The sequence below is a fragment of the Centropristis striata genome, chromosome 8 (genome assembly GCF_030273125.1).
Source record: "Centropristis striata isolate RG_2023a ecotype Rhode Island chromosome 8, C.striata_1.0, whole genome shotgun sequence".
Taxonomy (NCBI): domain Eukaryota; kingdom Metazoa; phylum Chordata; class Actinopteri; order Perciformes; family Serranidae; genus Centropristis; species Centropristis striata.
In genome coordinates this window covers 32,749,163-32,769,156 of record NC_081524.1, presented here as the reverse complement: position 1 = coordinate 32,769,156, position 19,994 = coordinate 32,749,163, and the positions used below count along the sequence as shown (strand labels likewise).

The following is a 19,994-nucleotide window of genomic DNA, read 5'->3' as shown; positions in this document are numbered from 1 at the left end:
TTTGTAGTCTCAAGTCCTAACCTGATCTGAAGCTATGTGGATTCTGAAGGGGACCACTGGATACCTGTGTAACCCTTTTAAAGTGTATTTTGTCTCCTGTGGGTCCTGGCTTTCCCCTGCAGCTGCAGTCCTTAATGTTAATGTTGGTCTCAGCACAGCATGGTTCAGTTGTCTGCTAATTTGACATGTTCAAATATGGGCTTGGCTCTTTATGTCAGCTGTCACATCAGTGCCAGCATACTTCCTTTTGCTGTTTGGTTAAAAACAACAATATGTGATTCTTACTTGATATTCTGGTCTTTAGCTTATGTTTAATTTTTATCAGGGTTGAGTTAATATCCTGAATTGTTCACGGACATGGTTAGAAAGAAAGAGACACGAAAGGACGGATTTTGAGAGATGTGGTCTCATGCAGGACTCTTCAGCAATTCATTTTGAATATTTATGTCATATTTTTCAGGAGATTTTGGAATTGCACTGACATAAAAAAATGTTTTTATTTTATTGATTTATTTTAAGTTTTAAATCAATTAATATTTTTATTATTTTCATTTACTTTTTTTTGTTTTTCAGTTTAATTTTATTTAAAGTACAAGAACGTCCACTGTTAAAAATACTTTTTTAGAGTTTAAAAAATTGAATGTTTCCAAAGTTGATGAGTAAAAAGCGTTAAGTAATCAAGAGCTCGATATTGACAAAAAAAATCAGATTTTTACCATAATTGAGCCACCCTAAAGTAAGTGATATTTTATTACAAAATATGCATGAATAGAAGAGAAGCACCGTCACCTGGTCGCTTTGTCTGAAGTATTTGGGTCAGTGAATCGACACGTAGGTTACTGTGGCACATGATTTTATAATGGCAGTTAAGATGAATATCAATCCAGGACCGATAAGGGAATAAATTTATGTTATGACATTTTAGTAGTTCCACACAGGTTGTCGGTGGGGGTATTGATTAGAATAACAAGCGCTCCTTTCTTTCCATTGTCCTGGTGTTTGTTTGTTGTCCTTGAACTTGTGTGTTGTCGGGGAGACGTCTGGAGTTGTAGCTCCATCAGCCCCCCTGCTGACACACAGAAAACCTGCTGCTAATAGCTCCTTACTGAGCTTTAATTACATTTCAACTCTGAGTCAACAAGTTTGTCTGTTAAGGTAGCTGTAAGAGTATACCTGTTGTGATCTAGATGGGTACTAGACTGTTAAATAAGACTAAACATTGGACTTTTCTCCTTTTTCTCCTTTCTTCTCCTGCTGGCACAAGAATGACAGACGGAGAGAGAACGAGTGCATCTGTCTTAAGTTACCTGCCCTCCGTATAAAACGCCAAGATCGCTTTCCAATATTAAGTTACGCTTACTTTTATGTAATCCAGGTTACAGTCCTCCTACCTCCTCTAAAGTTGTCTACACCTTACGGCCCATTTATAACCAAAGTACGTTAATAAAGTTAATCAGTAAGATAATGATACTGATACCCAGTCTCACTGAAAGAGCAGGAAATACTCATATTTGTTTAGCAAGTCTTAATCTGCAATCTATCTGTACACAGCAACAAGTGAAGTGAAATGTCGAGTCATTATCAAAGCTCTCTGTTGGCACCTACGCTTCTATTATATCCAGTATGACAGGTAAGCAGACTGCACCCTGTGCTATCAAGTCTACAATCTCATTATAGGCCACATAGCACACAGATGCAAGATATGCATTTTTGTGCTTGCGCACACATACACGTGTGTTTTCTGGTTGTCACCATGCTAATTTGTTCCCTCGGTAACACTCCGTGCCCTACCAACTCACTCAGGAGAGAAGCTTATGTGCGTGCATGTATTTCCATATCAAGACCAAATACCTGGTGCCATGTCAACATGATGAAGTTAATGCTTAGCTCAAAGTATTGTCACACACACACACACACACACACACACACACACATATATATATATATATATATAATATACAGCATCACAGACTTGCTAGCATTTTAACAGGTGATTAGACACTAGCCTATTGGTATATGTTGTCCAATATGTGCCGTTATAAAACCTTTTTAAATATATAATGCAGAAAATGTTGCTTGCCATGATTTAGAAATGGTGTTAGCTATTAATTTTCTATTTTATTTTTTATTTTTAAGTAGTCTGCAATTGACTGAAACAGACTAAAGTGTAAAGTTTATTTAACTATTTTTTATATTCCTATTTATTCTTTATTTTCCCTGTTATCATTTATAGAATTGACTGACAATGTAATACATTGTATAGTGTATTACAATGTTAAATATAATTTCATAAAGTTTTATGTTTGAGGAAGTAGCTCTCTGGGTACATTTGCAGAGTGGTGAGAAATCGATGCACAATCCAAATATCGGCCGGACTCTTACCCTGATAGATATTTACAGCCCTGCTGTTTGAGGTGTGATGGATTTATAGAGGGAATCTCCTTGCGTAAAAAGGAATGAGGAACACATTGAGGTGCTTTTATTTAATCAAACAAAATGCCTCAGTGTCATGCAGGGTCATTTGACCTTGACTGGCTGGAAAGGAGCAACTTATTTAATAATGGATGATAATAATGGGAAATATCCTTAACTAAAGCATAGCCAACTGAGGCCTTGTGTCCAGCAGCTGTACAGTACAATGTCTGTACTGTGTGAGGGTATGGAAATATGATGTTTGCATTGGCCAATTCTGTTTTGCATTCTGGGAGGCCTCTGATGTAACTCTTGTCCCTCTAAACTGTAGTAAAATATTGTTTCTGTGGAAAGTGAGCTGGTTTCATTGTTCTTTGTGTTAATCATGTGTATTTGCTTCCTGGTACTGTGTGACTCACCATGCCTTGTTGGACATTACACCTGCAGACAGTGTGGCATCACACACCACCTCTCTCCTGCTGATGGTGTTAAAAGTAACTAAGAAGACAGTTCAAAAATAAACATCCTCATACTCTGATACATCCCCACCCAGTCATGTTATCTACACTGACGTGGGAAAGGAACCATAACAACTCAAACCAATGAGGCAACATATTTTCTAATGAACCAATACAACCAGTTACTGTTTTATTTTTATTTTTTTACCTCTGAGGTGAATCATTCTTCCAGTCTGGCTTGTTGAGTGATTAATTTAAAGTCAGAGCTTTGTATGCAGACGGAAGGAGTTGATAATGAACGTGTGCTCATAGAGCTTAGAGAGCAGAGAATGAGAGCAATGTGGAGGCAATCCCTGCTCAGACTTTGAATGATAAATATGATCTGAATGCCATTAATAGCTCCTCTAAATAAAGATAGGATTTATTACAGGCCTGCTTTATTAGCCTGCAAAGTTTAGGGTAGGTGTAACTTATGAACTAGGAAACTGGAGTGTATATGCAAATGAATATACTTTTCGGCAGGTTAATGTGCAAAGAGAGTCATTTTGTTCTCTCTTAAGATCTAAAGATGTCACAGTCTGCTGTTGTGTATCCGACATCACATGTCATGACGTAGTTATACTGTGAATGTGGATACAAAGTCAACTTTTAACAGCAATTCATGCTTTTAAAAACTAGTACAACTTCAACTCAACATCTACAAATTGCATATAATTTCACCATACATTGTAAGCTCATGTAACATCTTTTTAGTCACCTATAGTCAAAAACTCAACATATTTTGGAGTGTAGAACACAGGCTGTTCACAAAGGGGTTGCAATCTTACAGTCTTAAATATTTCAGAGGAAAGCTGAAGTTGCTGTTGTGCCACTGTGATACATTGACTGACTGATATGTTCACAACTGTTCAGTAATCTTTTTTTTGGGAACTTAGTATTGATTGTCTTTGTCTTTGTGTTTGTGCAGTGCTGTGTGCTGACAGAGTGGGCCAGATGACGAAGACCTACAGTGACATTGATGCTGTCACTCGACTGCTGGAAGAGGTAAGATTATATCGAGTAAGATCGGTTAAAGTGGAAAAAACACAAAGCACTACAGTATATGCAGACTGTCGAGTGTTACTTGCTGTTTTAATGTGTGTAAAGCACTTTGAATTACCTTGTGTTGAATTGTACTATACAAATAAACTTGCCTTGCTTTACCTTGCCTTACTACAGGTTGCTTTTTGAGGCTCCTGGAAAAAAGTCAAGTCAAAGTTTATTTTTAAGTACAGTTAAAACAACCAATGATTGACCAAAGTGCTGTTCAACAAAGCCTCAACACACAGAGCAACATGTTTGATGTAACCACATGGTAAAACTATCTGCCGGCGGCTGATATTCAAATCCAAGTGATCCACATCGGCTGCTGGAGAGGAGCTCAGCTGGCTGTCTCTGCATAGATAAAAGCTGTGAGATTAAAATGATGTCATTGTTCAATGACAGCCAACCATCCAACTATTGACTAAACATGGTATTCAAAGATGTCATACCATTAACAAACAGACAGCTTTCACCCTGTGAGGGATCATTGTACTGACCTCCACTGCTGTGACAAATTTACTTCCTTTGCTTACCAATACATGCATTTTCACTATGGAGAGTTGTGTTACACTAGGCTGAACCTCATGATTCAAATAGGTGTGTAATTGTCAGGTGTGTTTGTGTTGCTCAGTAGCACAAACACAAACAAGGCGACTAATTTTTTTATTGATTGCACCCAGACATGGTGAGAAACAGGCAGTCATGTGAACAGACTCATAATAAGCTTTTAATTATACAGTAGTTGGGTGTGTGTGGTGGGAGTGACCTGGTGGTCCAATAGGTTTCCACTTAGAAGAGATTAATGCTGTTGTGGGCAATGAAAGGTTGAGGTATTAAGTGTCGTTTTAGAAAGACACCACAGTCCTTTCTGAGCAATATGCAGACATTATGTTGTGTTTCTGACACCCTATGGTGTTTATTTTTTCTTCTCTCACCTTGTTGCCAGATTATTACATATGTTTTAAATCAATGTGTGCTTCTCATACATTGTATTAGATCAAAAGACTGAAGCAGGAGCCAGCAGGAAGTTAGCTTAGCATAAAGACTGGTAACGGGGGGAAACTATTAGCATTGGCTCCAAATCTTTTCTATTAAAACATGAAAAGAAAGCAAATACACATATTTCACCAAAATGTCAAACTACTCATTTTATGTCTGCAATGTTTGTACCGTTTTGCTGTTAGAACACTAAACTGAACATTTATTTTGGTGCAGAAAGAGCGTGACTTGGAGTTAGCAGCTCGCATCGGACAGTCACTTCTGAAGAAAAACAAAGCCCTCAGTGAGAGGAACGAACTGCTGGAGGAGCAAGTAGAGCACATACGAGAGGAGGTACATATGTCCCGTTTTCATTTTTAATAGGACATTACATTGTAATAGTCTCCATGAGTTTGGAGCAGTGCAACATTAGAGCTGTAGACATCTCTTCTTTTACCTAAAACTGTCCTCTGTCTATTTGTGTCCTTGAATTCTTCCCACATTTAGGTATCTCAGTTGCGTCATGACTTGTCCATGAAAGATGAGCTGTTACAGTTCTATACAAGCGCCGCCGAGGAAAGTGAGGGGGAGTCTACCACCTCCACACCGTAAGTCTCCTTTCATTCACTGGCTCTCCACATGTTTCATCATCTCTCCCTTTTCAGTGAAACAGCATTTTATAGCAAAGTAATGATGATAAATAAATCAAAAAGTAATGATGATAAATGATAAATGACATGCAATAAATTATTTACTGACCTGCTGAGTCACATGTTTCTCCTTCACGTGCGTGTGTTTACAGTGTGCGTCCCAGTGAAACCAATGTGTCAACTCCAATTTCTTTTCCCCTGGACTCCTTGCAGAAGAAACTCAAAGATCTGGAGGAAGAAAACAAATCATTGCGATCTGAGGTACACTGTATGTTCCAGGCCTACCTCGTCTGAAAGTGTTTGATTTAGTTTGTTGGCAGCATCACTGTTTCTTTTCATATGTTTTATGAAAAGTTCTTTATTGGTGTGATTAATAATGTCTACACTGTGTAGCATTGATTAGTAATGTCTGCTGTTTCAGGCCAGTCATTTGGAGACAGAAACTATCTGCTATGAGGAGAAAGAGCTGCAGCTTGTCAATGACTGTGTCAAAGAAATCCGTGAGTATTGACTGACTGGAGTCATATCATGCTCAGTTTTATATTTGACAGCTACTTTCTCACTCTCTAAATGCTGTGAAGTAGTAGAGAGGCATTTTTGTGGCAGATTCTCACCTGTTGATGTTTCCAGGTGATGCCAACCTGCAGATCTCCACTCTGGGTGAAGAGCTGGCCAGGAAGACTGAGGACGCCTCCAGACAGCAGGAGGAGATCACACACCTCCTCTCCCAGATAGTAGACCTGCAGAAGAAGGCCAAGATGGTATAAAACCCAACATCTCTCATACTGATAATGTTAAATATCAGCTGCTAGGATTTGAAGAACGTGTTGTGCAATGCGATGAAGCAGAGTTTGAATACATTAATGTTTCTCATATCTTTTTTTGTCCGTGCTGTTTGTAGTATGCCGTGGAGAACGAGGAGCTGACTCAGCATTTAGGTGCAGCCAAAGATGCCCAGCGACAACTCACTGCTGAAGTAAGCCAATCCATCATCTGCTGACTACCTACAGCATCAATGTAACCGTATAGCCTGCTTGGTACTAACAACACTGCATGTGATATATCTGATATAAAAAAGCATTGCCAGTACATTCCAGAGCTTTATGTAAAACTTGAAGTACTGTCGTATGGTCCAATGTGTGAACCACAGTCTTCAAGACAAGCCGCTCAACCAAAACATTATATATCAATTTAGTTCAGTTTATATCAATTAAATGTCAAGTTCAATGAATTACTTCACTCTGAAAACATTTGGATTTGGAATCAAGAATTATTCTGTACATATACATAGTTAAAGATAAAAATTGATAATGGTTCAATATCCTGAAATCAAAGCATGCCTGAGAATCAAAAGTAATGTTAATCTGTTTATATAATCATTATGTATCCCACTTACAATATACAAAGTGAATTATAATCCTCTCACCCGAAAAAAAGATTACAAAGTGCTTTTAATTGAATCCTTCCAACCGAAGTACAAATGCATATTGTAGCACAGTTTGTAAACATCGTTTATTTTTTCTAAATGTCTTCCCGTCTCGTCCCTCTCCATCTTTCTTTTTTCTTCCAGTTGCGAGAGTTACAGGATAAGTATGCGGAGTGCATGGAGATGCTCCATGAGGCCCAGGAGGAGCTAAAGAACCTGAGAAATAAAACTCTACCACTCAGCACACCGAGGCGTTTCCATTCTCTGGGGCTGTTCCCAATGGTGAGCTTATACTATATTTATATGTCTGTCAGTATCACCACATCTCTCATGGTTTCAGAGGTTACAAAATCATTTTACCTTCTTTGCCTTGTTCTCTAGGACTCTCTGGCAGCAGAAATAGAGGGCACCATGAGGAAGGAACTTCAGATGGATGATCCAGATGTAGAAGAGCAGAGGTATATCCAATTAAAAACCTGGCTCATCTTAAAATGGAAACACAAAGGGTTCTTCATGAACTTACAGAGAAATGTCAGGGGTTGATTTATTTACCCTTGTGCCTCAAAATGGAACATTTTTGGCTTTTTCATTTTTAAATCATTTTGCCTGTGTTAATTAATATGTCAAAAAATAATTTTCCAACCAAATGACTTTTTTTTAATTCACCCTCATCTCCCATAAGAAGTCTATAATAAACTGTGGAGCCAAATTACAGACATTCAGACCCTGAAGGACAAAATGTCCCATTGAACCCTATTAAAACCATCATTTTTAAAAATCCCACAGCCATTACAGTGTAAAATAATGCATTGTACCATACCAGGCTTTCAATTTAGATCCCTGGGATAAAAATTGTTAATATTTTTTCCCCCACCAGATTAAGGCATTTTCTCATGTTTGCCCATTTCCATGTTGTTGCTATTCACTGACATATGCCACACTTTCAAAAAAAGAAAGAAATGTATCCATATATTTGGTAGTTATGATCAAGGCTAAGGTTAGTTAAAGTAGAAAATATAATTACAAATATTTAAATGTATTTTCTGGCAGTTTCTTGAAGTGAACATTTTTGTCCACCAAGGTTATCACAGCAAAATGAAGCACAAGAGTTATATCTTTCAATTGTATATCTCTGATCGTGTTTCCCCAGACTGCACCCGAAGCGAGTGTTCCAGACAGTGAAAAACCTGAACCTGATGCGTCAGCAGCGTTTATCACAAGCCCCCTCCCCCCTCAACATCCCAGGCTCCAATCAGACATCATGCCTCACCTCAGGGCGCTCCAGCAGGGTGGGCACGCCACGCTCCATGTATGGCAGCGAGACAGGAAGTGGGATCATCCTGGACAACAGGACTAGCAGTATCCTGGAGAGTCCAGACGATGGGTAGGGGCTGATTGTGTTTTGTTCTCTCTGTATCTGATGTTCAGTTATTTATTTGACATTGAATTTGTTATTATAGTAACTAAGGGGATACCATACACTCTATCATGTTTTAATTTAATTTGCGTCTGTTGGTAACCTCATGTTTGGTAGTGTTTCTATGGTTTGTTTGGATTCCTGTTGGCTGCCAAGTTACTCTACGCTAAGTTTCCGGTTTCAGTGGCTCCTGCATTTTTATAACTAACACAACAGAAACCATCTGAGCTTTACTAAATAACATAACTGAGAGAAAGTCACTTTTAAAAGTCTTCACCAAAACCAAACAACTATGTCTTGCTCTCCAGGTCAGAGGACTCTAACAAGAGACCCCCTGGAACCCCAGGGACCCCTGGCAGCAGGGACCTGGAGGCAGCCCTACGACGTTTGTCTCTTCGCCGTGACAACTACCTCTCGGAAAAACGCTTCTTCGAGGACGAGAGGGAAAGAAAGCTGGCTTACCTGGCCAAAGAGGAAGAAAAGGGAGGTGAGGGGAGTAGTGGAGGCCCGATGACACCGACGGAGAGCCTGTTGTCGCTGTGCTCGCATCCGTCGTTGGGAAGCGTCTGGTCGGGGTACTCATTCACATCGAGGTCCTACCTTCCGGATAAGCTGCAAATTGTAAAGCCACTAGAAGGTGATTATTCCTCTCAGAGACACAAGTCATCTCATCCTCCACATAAACAAAGTCACAGTGACAATGAACACATTCAGAACCCTCCAGAACAAAATTCAAATAGTAGATTTCTACACACTCCCCAAAGTTACACTCAGATGACTCAGACCCAATCAAGGAACCAAAGCAGGGACCTTCAGAAACAGCAGCAGAATCAGTTTGTGATTTTTCACCACCACAGTCAGTCCAGAATCTTTCTGAGTGCCTCACAGGATCTTAAGACCCTGCAGAGGAGCGCCAGTCTGTCGGAGCTGAGCCGCCTGTCAGGCCCACAGCCTCACCTCAGAGCTCCGCTGGCTTTAGTCTCAGGCCTGCTGCAGCTGCTGGAACAACAGGAGGGCAGTTTAAATCTCCAGCACTCCTTTTACTTCAGACATACACAGCCACGCTGCTGGTTTGAAATATAGAATACTAGAGATACAGCCTGCCGTTTGCTGCTGGTTTGAAGAATATATTATCAAAAAGCCAACACCCTGAATATTTTACATAGAGAATTGTGCTGTATATCATTTTTCAAAGCAGATTGAAGGTTTGCTTTTCTTTGAAAAAAGGTGAAACATATAAGCCATGCCATAAAGAGATTTATATTGGATAAAATGACATTACGTTTATCCCAAATACATAACAAGAGGTAAGCACTTTAACTTTTTTTTTGCAGTGAGTGGTACTTTGAATGGTACTTCATGTATTATTCAACAAACAGTTTTCGTATGCCTTGTTTTCTAATGGAATATCATAGAATTATTCATTTCCATACTGTATTGGTTGTGGAGTTGAATTGTTGATATATTTTCTGTCAGATATTTATCTACACAATGATGCCTTAATACTGACTGAGTAGTTAAGATATATATACAAGATATATTTATACATACAACATTATTGGGTTGGCCACAAAAGATACATACTTTGAATTCTACATGTGCAATTTGTAGCTTTTAAGCATTTGTCACTTTTAAAGAAATGATGTCCACTAAAGGAGGATAAAAATTGTGAAAAACTGCCTTCAGAGGTATTTCATGTTTTGTGGCACCACCTAGTGTTCAAACTCATTAACACCACCTGGCACATGGTAGGAGTGAAGGACAAAACAAATATGTGAAAGTGTTTAATTCCAAGTCTAATGATGGTTGGTTAAGATGTCATAAATAATCTAAAATCTTTCCCAAATTTTTATTTTATTTTCCATAATAATTCTGGTCACTTCAAAGTCAACAGTCCAGAAAAGAACTGAAAGTCAAAGTAATATTTTGAGTTTTGACAGTATTCTTACTGTATGGGTCTTTCCTGTAGAGATGTATGTACTCTTCATCCCTTTCACTCCTCCTTTGTTCCCCCTTTTCTTCTCTCCATTTTGGTTTTGTCTTGTCTCTGCACTTTACTTATTTTTCTGTTCAACATGTCTGTTTTCTTTGTTGATGACTTCTTGAATAAAATCTCACTAATTTTCTCACCTTCCCTTTTCTCTCATTCTTTTTGTGTTAGTCTTATGAGTTGTGTACTGACATCTTTCAAAGGAAAACAACCATTCATTGGACTTGAAATGACACAAATTTACTAGGTGCAGGGAGATTAATAAACACAGACACTGCCACTCTGTCACTGGAGTATATATATATATATATATATATATATACATATATATGTGTGTGTACATGTGTCTGCTGTCTGCTTGCATTGTATGTATTTATATATAGTAACAGCTATATAACAGCTGAAGAGTATTTGGTCTATTTTTATGCATTTAAACATAGAAATGACATTTACTGAGCAGATATGTCAATATGTCTACCTACAGTATTGTGCTCTTTTCTCTGGATACAGTATGTGATACTGTAATAAAAAAGATATAGACATAAAGATTATGCCAGTAAGCTGAGACATCATCATGTGAAGCTAATATGATTTGTGTTGGATAGCAGTTTAAAGTTCAGTGAAGCCCCCATGAGTCAGGCATTTAACCCAAAAAGTTGAACATTGCAGAAGCCAGTCGAGTTGGTGGGGTGACGTATTTTTTACCGACAACAATATGACACATTTTAGATTAATTTAACCTGTAAACAGTTTAAAAGAGTTAAAGCTAATGGCTAGTAAGAGTGTATTTAATAACACAAGTTTTTCTCTGACCTTTTTTCCCAAGGCTCTGCTACTCTCCATGCATGGCAGCAGTTGGCTCAACCCCACATGGGTGCTCTGCTGGATCATCGGCCTGGTGTGGTCACAAAGGGCTTCCGCACTTTAGAACATGAGCAGGAACAGGAACAGGAAGATGGCTGGCATCTGGACCAACCGGAGGAGGACGAAGCTTCATGCGACTCATTCACTGGCTTGTCAGGAGAGATCTCTGCTCCCATGGATCTGCATCACTCTACCTCTTCTCCCTCTGTCTGCTGCAACAAAAATGGAGACATAGATGACAATGGCATATCAGAAACACTGCAAGGAGAAATTTGCAGGGCTAGAGAAGCGAAAGATGGACATGTTGCAAACATGCCCCTTTTCTCTTGCAACTCCCCTTCTTCACCCCTCCCCGCTTCTTCTGAGATGAACGGGCATTTGGACCTCAAGGAGTTCCAGGCCTTACAGGCCTCCAGAGTGGACCGTTTGTCTGGTGAGGGAGCATTTAGCTGAGGTCACTGCACTGCATCCACCCGTCCATGTAACCCTGGAGCATGGGGATAAAGGGGAGGGGGGTGAAGAAGAGGGGTGGGAGGGTGAGGGATTGGGGGAGGCATTCACTGGACATCTCACAGCCCCCATGTGACGTCCCTTCCCTCACGCTCACGTGCACACACCTGCACACCCACCCATCCCACCGGCAGTCCTTGTGTGTGTGCAGCCATCGAACACCATCAAGACAGAGTACATGTTTTTTTGTTCATTAATTCACTTCAGTTTACATCTTCAAAGTCTTCCTTCTCCGTTCACACCTGCTTTCGCTGACACACTTTGCTTTATTTCAACCAATCACATTTTTTAATCTTTCATCATACCTATCCTCTCGAGCAAAACCATATCCTAATGTCCAGGCCACAGGCTAGGATCTCATTTAGAGATTTGGGGCATTTTCTCTCTGTGGTGCTAGCAGTTCTCAGCAACAATAGATAGTGAAAATAATGTTATGATAGTCATACTGGTATCACACCAGAAACATACAGTTTCTCAGGTTTTGGCATAATTTATAGAAATTTGATCCAAAAATATTTTGGCACTCATAGTATTTAATGTTTTTCTTCTAGCAGTCAGTACTAAAACACCAGTGTACCACACAAACACATGAACAAAGAAATATCATGGCTTGGGTCCAGTATGTGAGCATGTTCGTGTATATCAGGTGTTATTAGTGCAGCTGTCAAGTCACATAAAGTTGACTTAGCTACAATGTATGGTCACCTTCCTAAACACATGATATGATATATTTTTTTAAAAATCAAGGGATAAGATGCTAAATTTAGGACACTTATTTACTACATGATTCCAAGATGTTTCAAGACTAAACATACAACAATAAAACAATAAAACCCTGAAAGCCAAAATTGCATCACTACAAATTAAATAATCATGCCACATTTAGTGAAGAAAATAAAGGGCAATAGTTCAATCTGTCAAAAATGTGTGAAAGATAACTGACAGTTTCCTTCAGTTTCATGGCTATGCTGCTTTATCTTACTGTGGTGGGCTTTTTTATTTTTGTGCATCTGCATTTTTTCAATATTTCTTGCTTATGAATCATCATTCAATCTATGTACTCAGTACATTACACATTATATTGGACATTATGCAAGATGCATCATGCAAGATGCATCTGAGTGTAATAGCCCATACAATGTTTATTATATCTGGCTTTCTCCTCCAGTGATAGTGATTCAGACATGAACTTTTGTCTTTGGCTAAACTCTAAAGAATGTGGTCAACATTTTTAGACAACAGTCCTAAGTGACTTTACCTTGAGCAAGAATAACATTAAACATTAAAAGTGAAAGTCTGTGTTTGTACAATGGGCAGACGTATGTAAAAACACACAATTTTTTCTCTTGCTGTAATCAATCCTCCTGTTCACACTGACCATATAAAGATCCCATACTCATGTGCTTGTAATATAATGTGCCGGGAGGGATGATCACAGCAGTAGCTTTAAGCAACAAGATATAATTTTTAAAAAAATGCTGTTGACAACTGAGCTTAATCTGGGTGCCCACAATGCATACCCCATCATCACTTCACTGACTTAAAAATCAGGGAGCTAATGTATGCTGGTGCTTTTGCTTGGGTCCTATACTATAATCATGGCCTATTTTTTTCTTCACTTTGTGTTCTGGCAGTGTTGCTTGGTTCCCATTGTCTCTGTACTAACGGCTGTCTGCTCTCTTCTATTCTCTTCCCTCGCTCTCCTCTCCTCTAGTTAATTTCCCAGGGAAGTGTATGTCCCATACAAGCTCTACGTACACCTTCACCACCTGCAGGATTCTCCACCCCTCTGATCAGCTGACTTCTGTGTCCCCAAGGTAGTCATCTTCAATACCTTTTTAATGTCTGCCTGCAATATTGTTCAGTCCATGATGTGTAATATTGAGTGTAGTGTGCTATTTTGAACACATGATGGCAGACAGAGTCATTTTTCTACTTGAATTCCATTTTTGCATTAAACATTTACTGAATGGTATATTAATATGAGTGCTGCTGCTAAATCTGCTGTTAACAGGGAGCCTTACATAGAAAATGAATGAAGACCTGTTGTATCAATGATAGTGTATCTGATAGTGTTACTTGAGTGAAAATCTGCACTACGTACATGAATTCAAATAGCAGCTTCTCAGCAAAGGAGCAAGGGGGGCTTGAGGCAGGGCTACTTAAATGCCTCAGCACTTGGCTGATTTCATACTCTCTTTGTCCCTGCTGTCTGATTGGCCTCAGCAGGTCATGTGATGAGGAAGATGAAGTGGAGTTGTATCATATGGTTGTCTTGGCTGGAGTAGAGCAGACCCATTGAGTGCACCCACTGAGGTGCACATGGGTGAGGCAATGCATGGAGTGCATTCCTAAAGACTGTGGATGTGTGTAAACCACAATAACATCAGCAATTTGTCCTAACTTCTCAGTCAGTCACATGACTGCAGGTCTACATGTAGTTTGTCTCTAATGTCCGCTGTCAACTAACAACCCTGCTACTGACCCAATGCTATGACTCCAGTCACTGATCAAACTCTGTGAGGACTTCACAATGGATGCTCATTATTGCCCTTTTGTAGCAGTAAATAGAAATAACCTAATCAAAAGTCCACTTTCTACCTTTCAGAGATTTAAACCAGATCTAGCAACTTCTTTCAGCAAAAGGAACAGGCTTAGGTGTCATCACTGACTGTAATCTGGGTTTTTTGGTCAGTTGATAACTACTGGCATAGCACACTGTATCTATATAGTGCTGTGTCAGAACTAGAAAATTGTCTGGGTGCACCCATTATCATTCTGCTATTTCTTTAATCACAACTCTTGAATGAAGACAGGGGTTATGATATCCTCTTTGTACAGGACCACTTCAAACACCCAAGAACCAGATAAAGATCAAGTGATGGCACCTGAGTCAGCTCCACTTGCTGGATGAAGTGTATATTTGTGCTTCTTTTCATTTAATTTTGTAGCTTCTCTAATAATTGACTTACTGTGTGGTAAATAGTCTGTGTGTAAAATTCTACTCCTGACTGTGGTTATCATCTGGTATTTATGGGCTGTTTGTGACAATAACTCAGTGATTTTATGCCGACTTAGATGAGGCCTAAACTTATCTTCACACCTCAGTTGCACAAAAAGGAGATTTAATTCCTGCATGATTATGTTTTAGGTTGTGTCCATGTGATTTTAATGCACATGATATGATTGATTGTCACTGAAAGACAAGTATTAAGACTTAATGACTCATGTCCACTTGTTTCTGTCCCATCACTGTTTCTCATGCTCCATGCACATTGCCTCCTGTCCCTCCACTCTTTCCTCCTTCCTCCCTCTCTTTACTCCTTCTCTCCAATTACTCTTCCATCTCCAGCTCAGCTCTAGCCTCTTGCCAGAGCAGTGTCTGCACCCCGACCCCCGCCTCCTCTCCGATACCCTTCTCTTCCCCACCTACACCTTCCTACACCCCCTGCTGCACTCCACGCCGCCTCTCCCTCTCCCTCTCACTAGCCGAGTCCTCCACCAACCTAAGGGACTCCACCAAGACAACCAGCACTTCCCTAGGCCTGGTGCGTCTCCTGCTGGAGCATGGGATTTCTGCCTCAGTGTATGATCCCCGCAGCTGGGACCGAGGGTTGGACGCCAGCGGAGCTTCAACACCCGTGGGAGTAGCGCACGTGCAGAGGAGCATCGTACCTGAGGAGACTGAACACAGACGATTGGTGAAACGCCCAGACACCCTTGTCCTCCAGCCATCCACCCCGCCCAACTCCCCCCGGTCCAAATCTGCCTCTTTTACTAGCACCCGCCCAGTTTTTCAGTTCAGCCCTTCCACTGATGATCCACCGTTTTATGACACCTTCCTCGCCTCGAAACCAGCTCGTACCATTCTGAGGGAAGTGCTGGGGGAGGCGGAGAAGGAGCGAGGAGGGCAAACCGATGATGACAGCCAAACAGAAAAGCTGAACCTGCGACTTGTGGACAAATTGAAACGTTTCCGCACCCTCTCCCCTCATGCTGGCTCCGTTTCATCTGGGAGTACTCTTTTAGCCCCCTTTGGCTCAACTGGACTGGCGAACAGTGCACTGGGTGGGGGGCTTCCAGGTTTGAATGCAGGGCTGAGGAGGAATCGCAGCTATCCTGCCATGGTAGGGGCCAGTATGGCCATGAAAGACCCAGGTGGCCCCCCCAGTGCAGAGATAGTCATACCACATACGATGCAAACCCAACAACACCCAGTACACAAGCAGGAAAAGGACACAATGCAAAGGAATCACACTCTGGCCATACACATACCACAGACACTACATGAACTGGAGACGATCACAACACAGACGGTAAAACAGAGACACACAAGGCCAAAAGACGGACTGTGGCTTTTAACAAGCAGTGATGATGACGATGATGAAACATAATGGGAGATATTCAGTATATTAGCTCATAACCACACACTGCAACACTTTAGAGTACATTATACAACATGACACATGTAAAGATTTATTTACAAAACCAAATATCCTCCATTACTATATCGACATCCTTCAGTTATAGATAATCCCTTTAGACCAAACAGCAACAGTGATGAACAGTATAGTCCACCTACAGCCTCAACAGTAAGTCATGTCTCCTAACCAGTCCAGACTCAACTGATTCGTTTCAACAGTCATCAGTAAACTGAATGACATGGTGGTGAATAAACCAGTAGTGCTACACTGTTACACTGTGTTATACTCATATACTGTCAGATCAGACTAATGATGATGGAATATGTTGCCTTCCTCAGTGTCCATTGTAACTGTATATTGTATATGCAATATACTATGTCGTATAAAGTATAATGTTAAAGGCCCAATCTGGTGGAAGTACTGCAGAGCTTTCCTTAAACCTTTTTCAATCTTGTTTTCCTTCTCAGCCTGAATGAGAGTTATAGCTAGAAAGGATCCGTCTTGTCTAAATATTATGTCACATTGTTGTTATCTGAGTGACTCTACCTCTGATTGTCTGACCCGAAGGAATCTCACTCTTCATGCCTAATTCATATGAGAGTTTTACACAAGATGGATACTGTCCTGGCTCAAAGAAAACATTGTTTTTAATTCAGATTATCTACACAGTTGTGGATCCACTCAACAGATGCTATTCTGCTGTGTCAAGGGTTGTTTGTAGCCTTAATTTTGGCTAGCAAGCTTCTGCCATGGTCCTGAAACCCCAGAAATAATTTATTACCATCATAAATGACACGTCTGTAGTTTTGTGCTTTTGAATTAAATATTTGATATTTGTAAAAGTGCAAATATGATAATTTTCCTACCTTGTTTCATTCAAAGTGCAAAACATTGTCATACTATTTCTGGGCCACTATGGGATATTTAATCCCCATTTATAATGTCCGATATGTGGCATTTGAGATTTTTTTCCAGCAACAACCCTTTTTTTTCTACTTTTTTTTTTTACCATCTCTGTATGTATGTACTCTCCAGATTGGGACTTTAATATGCTCTCGCTGTGACTCACTTTTCTTATGTGCCTAAAACTTCTAACATACTGTATCTCATTGGAGTATGGATTTGCTTTTGCATTATTTGATTACTTTATTAGAGAGTAAATGAGAATAATTGTGCAGATTAATGGATTTGCATTGAACCTGCAGAGGGTCCCCACACATGCTCATTTGTATTTGTTTATGGTACATTGTTTTCATCACCAATTTTCCGTTTATTAATAATCCACAGGGACATATAGCACATAAACTGTGATACAGAACAGGTCCAGCTTTACAGACACCTGTTAAAAACACTGTCTACAGAAAGCAAGAGGCAGGCATGCATAAAACACAAAACTTGCTTTGTCAGATTCACTTTTTTCCATATTGCCTGTGTAAACCTGGATCATACCTGTTTCACATACATACTGACAAAACATAATTTACTATGTAAAAATCAAACAAGCGTGCGGGTGATAAAAATGGCAATATTAAGCATTATAAAATGTGTATGTTTATGAATGTAAATGGAGTGACTTGAAATATCCAAATGGTGGTTTTAAAGAGCAAGAGAGGGAAGGAACTTGTTACTGAAGGGAAGTTTTTGGAGTCAGTGACCCAGCTCCAGTGTCCTCCCTCGGGAACAGCCAGACATCCTGTACACTTTCCTAAATCTTACGAGGCTATTTTGAAAAGGGAGCAACACTAAGTTTATTAACCCAAATTTGAAATATCACCCATTAAAGGTCGAGTGTGTAGGATTTAGTGGCATCTAACAATGCGGTTGCAGATTGCAACTAACTGATTTTACACTATTGAAAACATAATTCTGAATATTATATTAATTTCTGCCAATAGATCCCCCTAAATCCTACACTCTACACACTTGATGCCTTGCACCGCCATGCTGTGTCCGTTAAAGTCTGCAGTTGGACATTGGGACTGGGCCGCTGACTGTTTGTCTGACTGAATGAATGAATAAAATGGCTGGCTCTGATGCTGGCAGTGATCTGCTGAAATCCTTAATGATTAAGGGGTTAAACTAGCAATGTTATTGAGTGGGAGATTAATAATCATTAAATATATTTATTAAAATACATGGATTATTAGAAGCACGCTTATAACCGAATGTCCACTGTACATGTTAAAGTGAAGAACTTTTGCAGATTGTATTTATATTTTTAATGGTCGCACTGTTATTTTGAATCCTTTTTCATTGGACAATTTATGTTATTAATTAATAAACATTTCTCTAGCGCTGGTAAAGTAGCGTCATCGAAACATTTCCGTTTAAAACAATGGGTACAGTTAGCTGTCTAGCACATTGATGCTGCTCATTACTTTAAAACCGTTTCACATTTGGGGGGAAAAAACAATTAACAGTATTTAAGAATGATACCAAGTGCTACGACTGATGCAAAATAAGTCGGTGTGTGTTTGTGTGTGTGTTTTTCTGTGTGTCAACTGAATCATCTGAATGTAAGTTATTACAAACAGTAATCCTGCTGTAGGGCCATATATTTGTGTACAGTATGTTGATTTATCTTCAGTTTGTGTTAACCTATGAAGGGAAACTATTATTACATTGTAAATGTATGCAACACATATAGTCATGCTAACTTTTTTTTTAAACAAACTGTAACAATAGAACAAAAATACAGGGAATTAAGTTGTTTATTTTCAGCAAAGCGGGAAAGAAAGATTTCTGTTCAGGGACTGAAGTGTTCTATTCTACAGAACAGACTGTGGCGTCAATAAAATGAAATACAAAAAAACTGACTGTTTTGCTTCATTCAGCATAGGATGATGCAGTTATTGACTGTGAGTCCAACTTAACTTTGACAGGATGTGAAAGTTTTGCTGATTTTATACCTCTGGTCTAAGGATGTTAGTCATACGCCTTTTGCTGTAGAGGTCTGGGAACAAGTTGTCACCTCTGATTGGCCATCAGGTACCCATACATCACTTCAAGTAATATGGCTGGGTGATGTAGTGGAAAACAGTATCACAGTAATAAGATGCATTTCCTGATATATGCCACAATGTGACAAATGCATAAAATCCCACTCCGAGGTGATAAATGATATTGAATTCAACCTCGCAAAGTTTCCCCACACCTCTGGACTTCACAACACAGGCATCCTGTTAGAAGTTGTGTTCACTTATGCAGTTCAGTTAAGCAAACAACTCCTTTATACCTCCAAGCTATCATCAAACTTTACACTCTGACACGCCTTTGCCTCTGCTGCCTCATTCTTCTTTTGGATACAGATAAGTAAAAACATCTATCAAAGAAGATGTCAAAGCTCAAACTGGTACACAGGTGCCCTCCCATGCCACCAGTGAGTACATATTAATAATACCTGACAGCTGAAACTAGAATTACAGCCACACAGTCACCACCATGTCTGTCCAGACTCTTATGTAGCCATGACAGTAGACAATGTTTAATATATCGATGTTGCTGCAAAAAAACTACAAATTCTAAAACATGGAGGCTTCACACAAGTCTTCAACCTCACAATCACCACAGTTTCAAGATGGTCACCCAAAGTTAGTGTCACCAATTCAGTATTTGACTGAATTGAACACAATCTCCCCTTCTGTTCCTGAGTTGAATAAGATTGTAACTGCAGAACATCATGATGTCACAATGAAGGTGACTTTTGACCTTTTGGGTCTAAAACATCATTTCAGCCCATTAGATATGTGTGAAATGTTGTTTAAGTAGCAGATGAGTTATGG

At 39.6% G+C, this 19,994-nt stretch overlaps 1 protein-coding gene across 6 annotated transcripts in view; it reads left to right on the top strand.

The window, feature by feature from the left end:
- The window catches only part of LOC131976086 (trafficking kinesin-binding protein 1-like), a 39,760-nt gene extending 20,732 nt beyond the window's left edge, over nucleotides 1-19,028 (top strand). For 4 of the 6 annotated variants that reach the window (XM_059338997.1, XM_059338994.1, XM_059338995.1 and 1 more), the window contains 14 exons: nucleotides 3,838-3,914; nucleotides 5,169-5,285; nucleotides 5,439-5,539; nucleotides 5,734-5,842; nucleotides 6,003-6,081; nucleotides 6,212-6,342; nucleotides 6,483-6,557; nucleotides 7,152-7,289; nucleotides 7,389-7,465; nucleotides 8,158-8,391; nucleotides 8,733-9,061; nucleotides 11,241-11,711; nucleotides 13,503-13,605; nucleotides 15,141-19,028. In XM_059338997.1, the coding sequence (XP_059194980.1) occupies nucleotides 3,864-3,914; nucleotides 5,169-5,285; nucleotides 5,439-5,539; nucleotides 5,734-5,842; nucleotides 6,003-6,081; nucleotides 6,212-6,342; nucleotides 6,483-6,557; nucleotides 7,152-7,289; nucleotides 7,389-7,465; nucleotides 8,158-8,391; nucleotides 8,733-9,061; nucleotides 11,241-11,711; nucleotides 13,503-13,605; nucleotides 15,141-16,182 (3,057 nt within the window). In that variant the 5' untranslated portion in view covers nucleotides 3,838-3,863 and the 3' untranslated portion in view covers nucleotides 16,183-19,028. Of the gene's footprint in view, nucleotides 1-701; nucleotides 1,436-3,837; nucleotides 3,915-5,168; nucleotides 5,286-5,438; nucleotides 5,540-5,733; nucleotides 5,843-6,002; nucleotides 6,082-6,211; nucleotides 6,343-6,482; nucleotides 6,558-7,151; nucleotides 7,290-7,388; nucleotides 7,466-8,157; nucleotides 8,392-8,732; nucleotides 9,062-11,240; nucleotides 11,712-13,502; nucleotides 13,606-14,017; nucleotides 15,020-15,140 lie in introns of those variants that run through there. The other 2 variants (XM_059338996.1, XM_059338999.1) reach the window with 2 other exon arrangements.
- The last annotated feature ends 966 nt before the right edge of the window (nucleotides 19,029-19,994 follow it).